This window comes from Emiliania huxleyi (assembly GCF_000372725.1).
Source record: "Emiliania huxleyi CCMP1516 chromosome Unknown EMIHUscaffold_176, whole genome shotgun sequence".
Classification (NCBI taxonomy): domain Eukaryota; phylum Haptophyta; order Isochrysidales; family Noelaerhabdaceae; genus Emiliania; species Emiliania huxleyi.
The window spans coordinates 35,005-41,166 of NW_005200824.1; the positions used below are offsets into that span (position 1 = coordinate 35,005).

The window sequence follows — 6,162 nt, forward strand, 5'->3', positions numbered from 1 at the left end:
CGGCCCTATCCCTTGTCATGCCGGCTCCTAGGGGCGCTGCGTCCCACCGGCTCATCTCGTCAGGGCCGCTGCGCACCGGTTCCTGTGCCACGATGCTTGAGGCGGCGCAGGCGACCCCTTTGCATGGCTTCTTAGCTCTGTCTCGTGTATAAACTTTACTTCCTCCATCGCTCGCACCTGACGGTCTTCGTCCACCCGCCGACAGAAGCAGGCGCTCCTCGACGTGCTCGCCCTTTGGGACGACGATGAGGACGGAGACCCGGTCGAGTGGAAGTTCGACTTCAGCTGCCGCGAGTGGATGGACTGCCTTGTCGAGTGCAAGCAGTTGGGCTCCGCCGGGAGCATGAGGTGCAACACGTTCTCTGGGCGCCAGCAGACGCGAGCTCGCCTGGAGTCCTGTGCCGTGCAGGCAGCCTTGCCCTTGGCTGTGCACATGTGGAGCAGCATCTGCTGCCGACGCGCGGGGCTGTGAGGCGGCGCCAGCACCCAGTGGTCATGCAATCTGAAGAATTCCACAAAGGAAAATGAGCAAGGCCAAGCCGGCATTGCAAGACCCGCTAAGAGCATTGAGAATTACTTCTCTGTCTGCGCCGGGCACGCCAGACTCACACGACCCACCGCCGCCATCGCAGGCACGTCCTCCACAGGCTGCCCGGCGCCACCTGCTGCGCCTGCTGCGCCTGCTGCGCCTGCTGCGCCTTCGAGGCACCACACACACTGCGCTTGCCGCCCGACGTGGGACAAAGGCAGATTAGTGGCAGTGGCGACGGGCGGGGCGGCAGCGGGCAGGGTGGCGAGTGAGACGCTGGAGAGGCGGGGATGGTCGGCAAAGGCATCAACGCCGTCCGTTTGCCGCTCGGCTGGTGGGACGTCCTCCGCCCGCACGAATTGCCGAACCCGGGCAGCGGCGCCGCATGGGGTGAGATGGCGCCGGGCCCAGCTCCCGCCCTCCGCGCCATCCGGCGCCTTCTCGACTGGGCCGAGGCGCCGCTTCCTAGATCCTTCCGAGAGCCATGCAGTACCCTTCTCGAGGGGTGTCAAGCCACGCCGCTTTTGTGCTCGACTGGGCCGGTGGCCGTCCACCCGCCCGGATCCTCATCTGCAGGCGAGGGGGGTCGTCGTGCTCCTCGATTTGCACGGCGCGCCCGGCGGGCAGAATGGGAAGGAGCACTCGGGCTGTGCCGGCCGCGCCGAGTGGCACCGCTACTCGATCGACAATTCGCTCGCCGTGGCGCGCTTGCTAGACGCGGGCGCCGACGCCGCGCTGCGTAGTCACCATGGAACACCCTCCTCGCCTTGTGACCCGCTGCAGTTGCGACGGCTGATGGACGAGGTGGGCGAGCACCCCGCGCTGTGGGGCGTCGAGCTGCTCAACGAGCCCGGCGATCTCAGTTCGGCGCCGCGCGAGGACGAGATGCGGCCACTGCTCATCGAGTACTACGAGGCTGCTTACTCCCTCGTGCGGCGCCGGCGCGCCGACGTCGCGGTCGTTTTTTGCGTCCTCTACTGGTTTGACTTGTGGGGGTGGGTGACGCAGCTGCGCGAGCCGCAGTTCCACAACGTCTTCATCGACCTGCACTTGTACACGGCCTTTGACGGGCTGTCGGAGGCGACGCCAGACGAGACGGTGGTGCAGGCGGCTCGCACCTTTGGCTGCCGCCTCCTGCAGCACGCCCGGCACCATCCAGTGGTCGTCGGCGAGTGGTCCCTTGCCGTCGACGAGATGGGCCTCAAGGTGAGCCAGCGCTTCGTCGACACCCTCTTCGCCTCCTTCGCAGCCGCGTTTGGCCACTTTTTCTGGACGCTGCAGATGGACGCCGCTGCCGACATGGCGGAGCACGACCACCTCGGCGGGCACGTGAAGATCGGACAGTCGCCACAGTGGTCGCTCGTGCAGGCGCTCGACGCGGTCCCGAACCGCCTCCCAGACGGCTCCGCGTCCTCGTACCGCTACCCGGACCTCACACGCCACTTTGGGGGCGACCCGGACGCGCCCACTCTCGCGGCGCTTCGCTCGGCGGCGGCGTCGACGGTGCCGGCGGCGGCGGCGGCGCGTCGAGTGACCCAGCCGCCGCCGCCGCGCCCACCGCTCTCGGACCTCCCGCGCGCTGGAGCGCTCGAACTGCGCGCCGCTTGCCCGTACATCTCGCCGACCGGCTTGGCGCTGCTGTGCGGGGCGGTCGCCATTTCGCTCTCGGTGGCTTGCCTCGGCGCCTTGCGGAGGTGCCGGCGGCGGAGGGGGCGGCGGCTCAGGAGCTCCGCGTCCCTCGCCTCGCTCCGCTCGCTCCGATCGGTGGCGACGCATCGCGGCCCCGTCAAGAGCCCTTCCATCGCCTCGTTCCACTACTCGATCGCCTCGTCCGCGGACCGCCGCAAAGCCAACCACGGCAGCTCCGCGTCCCTCGGTTCGGTGGCGACACACCGCTCGGTCGCTAGCCCCTCGCTCGTGTCCATTCATGCGTACGTCCACTCCACGTCCCCGAACCATCGGGAGCGAGGAGGGAAGGAGAAGTACGTTCGCCTTTTGTCTGATTGAGTCGTGTACGACTCCGCCCCCACGTTAGTAGCGCGATAGTACGGGCCGCGCCGCCGGCGGAGCTCCCTGGGGCGTCGCACTATACGCTTTACCACATAGTCGTCGTGGCTCACGTGATTCCCATTTCAGCACATACCGCGTACTGTCGAGGACTAAAGGGTGTGGGTGTGGATGCTGGGTTGAACAAAATCGAGGGACGCGACCCACTTCGCCACAGACGGTCCCGCGCCTCGCCGCTATGACGGGCACACGCCCCGCACCGTCCGCTGTGTGCCCGTCTTTGTCCGGAGTGAAAAGTCCAACGCGCTCGGCTTCCCTCAACCTGCGCCGCGCTCGGCGAACCTCGACAGCGCTTTCGGTGGCATGCAGCTCTTTGCGACAGAAGCCTGGAGAGCAGCACAGCAGCTCCTCTGCTGCTCACACACTCTGCACAGCTGACACAGCCTACTGTGCGGCTGCCACAGCTGTGACAGCGATGGGCTCGCCCTCACTGGCCCTCAGTCACTTGTGCTGCGGCTTGTGTGAGCGACACTGCTCGGCGACTGCCGGCACACTGTGAGACCATGGGTGTGAGGTAAAACCACGCTACCAGCGCTTGGTCACATCGGCCCCGAGGTCAGATCCATCTACTCTGTTGATGACAAGACTTGTCTACCGGCTGGAGCCGAGCAGGAGGGCCCGGCGCACAACCCCTTGGTCAACTCACCCTCCACACCCCGTAAAGTCTGTACCAGGTTGGTCAGGGTGTGTTCTAACCCCGTAATTTCTGTACCAGGGTCTGTTCTAACCTCCACTCCGATCATTTGCCTCCATGTCATATCGTTGCTCAAGGTCCACTCTCTCTTCGAACACTTGTACTTCAACGGATGATGCTGGCGCTGGGGTCCCCTTCGGGTGCATCGTTACAGCTGACGACGGGATTACCACAGGTGTTCATCCTCCTCGGGTTCGTCTTCCCCGGCTTCCTGCCGTTCGGCTCTACATTCAGTACGTTCGGTGTGGGCTCACCCTCCATGCCGTGAACAGGCGCTTTATCCACCCTTATTCTTCTCTCGCTCGTTCCTCCGCCCGTGCCTTGGTCTTGTCGTTGTTTCGCACCCATGTCTGTATGGCGATCGAGGCTGCCTTCCCCACTACCTGTAGTTCACTCGTCACCTCTCCTGCGAGCTCGCCTCTCTTTCTCTCGGGTATGCAGTCCGCTTTCGCCAGTCCCGTGGATGTTAATCATTACAAGAAACACTGTGCGGCGCCTCCCAAGCCAATGGTGTCTAAGGGTCTCTGGCACTCCTGGATGCATGCACAGTCACAACGGAGTAGCAATGTTCGGAAGTGCCCGAGCCGTCCCGAGCGGTCCCGAGCCGTCCTGAGCCGTCCCGAGCCGTCACGAGCCGTCCCGAGCTGTCCCAACGGCCTAGATGCTAAAATTCGACCGGCGGGGGTCAACAAGACGGTGCAGCACTACCGTGGGCGTGTGGAGCACCTCATTGGCCAGGTAGTGGACAACCGTATGGCTCAAAGCACTACGTGGCGTGGCTCGTTCACCCTGCTTGCCGCGGTCATGAAGATCGCGGCGCACATGGTTGGGCTCCAGGAGCGTATGAAGGGACCTAGGTATGATGTGTTTGGCCCGTGGCCGGTGTGCCCGCCGCACATCGCGGCGCAGTTTCCTTATAGTGCTTTGCTGGTTTTGCTGCTAATCTCATGATAGTTTACCATTTCTTCTCACTGCAGCACCTCCGCGCCGCCCAGCCGTGCAGCCCAGCTAGTCGAACTTCCACTCGAGACTTTGAAGGCCACGCCATCGATGCGCAGGTGTGGCGCGGCGAGACGCGAGCGTCAACGCCGGCCGAGGTCGGCCGAGATGAGCCGAGATGAGCCGAGATGCGCATGGTCGGTGTGGAGTACGAGCTCACGACCTTTGTCGAGCGGCTCGGCGATTCAGGCGCTGAGGCTCTGATCCCAGCAATGGAGGAAGTGTTCGACGCGGTGCTCGGCGAGAGCGACGAGGTTAGACAAGCTAATCTCGCCTCGATCCACACACGCGCACGCACGGAGACGCACGCGCGCGCACGCACACATGAGTGTGCACATGCACATGCACATGCCGACATGCGACTAGGCTTGCACCTCGGTCAAGAAAATGCGGGCCTATCTGAACAAGTGAGACCCGGCGGAGCAAGCTGAGCGGCGGAGCGGTCGTAGAGCAGCCTCGGCCCGCTCGCCGACCAGCACGTGCTGCCAGCAGGCGGGAGCGCACCCCGCCACGCGGCCACTCTCATGTGCGGGGAGGGGAAGGGGAAAGAGAGCGCTGTGGTACGACAAAAAGGTCAACAGTGACAAACACAAACATTTAATAGATAAAATACCACACACGTGAGGTCACGTGCTCTGCTGTGTGGACGAGCTGGCAGCTGCTAGCACACCCTCACCGCACACACCGCCTCACCGGCACCGCCGAGTCCCCGAGGCGCGAGAGAGCTCGAGACGTGCGTGCGCAACAGACAGCTACGAGCTACAGCTAGGAGTTGACTGGGATCGCTGACAAGAGAGGGTACACGTGACTGGAAGGGTGAACTCTGACTGGGGCGGCGCGGCTCCCGTTGGCCGTTGGTACAATTATGTACAGGGGAAGAGAGTACACTTCTGGGGGCCGTGGTCGGGCGGCAGGGGCCGCGTCTCGTAGGCGCGCGCTGCCCACGCGCGACAGGGCCGAGCGCGTCAGGAGAGGCGCTGCCACCCGTTCGCGTCGGCCGGCGCCTGCAGGGCGCATCGTGTGGGTATTCAACACGACGCGGCGTGACGTGACTTCTCATTCTTCAAGGCACCTGGAGCCGGAGGGTGCGGCAGCCGAGCTGCACCGAGCGGAACTTGGCATCCAGCGGCGCCTGCGCGGGATGAGGCCAGGGACACCGGTACGCCTCTCCACAGGGGGCGAGTGCGCGGGGCTAGCCGCCAGCTCGGCACGTCCGGGGACCAGGCGGGAGCCGCACGGCATTCGAGGGGCAACATCTCTCGGCCATGCTCGGTCAATCTCGGCTGTAGCGGCCGATCTCGGCCGATCCGCCCAATCTCGCTGTATTCGCGGCTAATCGATCAAATGTCTCAAGACACACACACACACACACCTCTCGCTCCCTCTGTCTCTCTCTGCCCTGCGGCGCCTCGAGTAGCGCGGCGCGCAGCTCTGCCGGGAGGGGCGGCGGCGGCGGGACGACGGCGGCCGTCTCGGCCATCTCTCGCACGCGCATCTGAAAGTCGACGAAGAGGTGCCTGAGGGGGCACAGCGGGGGAAGGGGGGACTTGGCCCCTCTGTCCTCGCCCGGACGCGTGAGGGGAGAGGGCGGGAGGGGAGAGGGCGGGAGGGGGAGAGGGGAGAGGGCGGGAGGGGAAGAGGGGAGAGGGCAGGAGGGGAGAGGGCGGGAGGGGAGAGGGCAGGAGGGGAGAGGGCGGGAGGGGAGAGGGGGAGAGGGGAGAGGGCGGGAGGGGAGAGGGCGGGAGGGGAGAGGGGGAGAGGGGAGAGGGCGGGAGGGGAGAGGGCGGGAGGGGAGAGGGGGAGAGGGGAGAGGGCGGGAGGGGAGAGGGCACGAGGGGAGAGGGCGGGAGGGGAGAGGGGGAGAGGGGAGAGG

The 6,162-nt window shown here is 65.4% G+C and overlaps 2 protein-coding genes across 2 annotated transcripts in view; one reads left to right on the forward strand and one right to left on the reverse strand.

Annotated features, from left to right (window-relative positions):
• Nucleotides 1-4,877, forward strand: EMIHUDRAFT_442204 (hypothetical protein). Its single transcript, XM_005783821.1, has 4 exons — nt 1-110; nt 206-270; nt 4,423-4,543; nt 4,656-4,877. The coding sequence occupies exons 1-4, from the start codon at nt 18-20 to the stop codon at nt 4,698-4,700; spliced, it is 324 nt and encodes a 107-aa protein (XP_005783878.1). The 5' UTR covers nt 1-17; the 3' UTR covers nt 4,701-4,877.
• A 377-nt stretch (nt 4,878-5,254) lies between these two features.
• Nucleotides 5,255-6,162, reverse strand: part of EMIHUDRAFT_112791 (hypothetical protein) — a gene marked incomplete at both ends in the record, with an annotated part of 3,970 nt that continues 3,062 nt past the window's right edge. Inside the window, 3 exons of the mRNA XM_005783822.1 lie at nt 5,255-5,293; nt 5,362-5,421; nt 5,662-5,806. Coding sequence (XP_005783879.1) covers nt 5,255-5,293; nt 5,362-5,421; nt 5,662-5,806 — 244 coding nt within the window. The remainder of the gene's footprint in view (nt 5,294-5,361; nt 5,422-5,661; nt 5,807-6,162) is intronic.

What these genes read in the sequence shown, in the direction of transcription:
- EMIHUDRAFT_442204 (XM_005783821.1), top strand. Translation starts at nt 18, where the DNA reads ATGCCGGCTCCTAGGGGCGCTGCGTCCCACCGGCTCATCTCGTCAGGG. An exon ending in GACGGAGACCCGGTCGAGTG is followed by an intron (nt 271 to 4,422) that starts GAAGTTCGACTT and finishes AGCCGAGATGCG; the next exon opens with CATGGTCGGTGTGGAGTACG. An exon ending in TGCTCGGCGAGAGCGACGAG is followed by an intron (nt 4,544 to 4,655) that starts GTTAGACAAGCT and finishes ACATGCGACTAG; the next exon opens with GCTTGCACCTCGGTCAAGAA.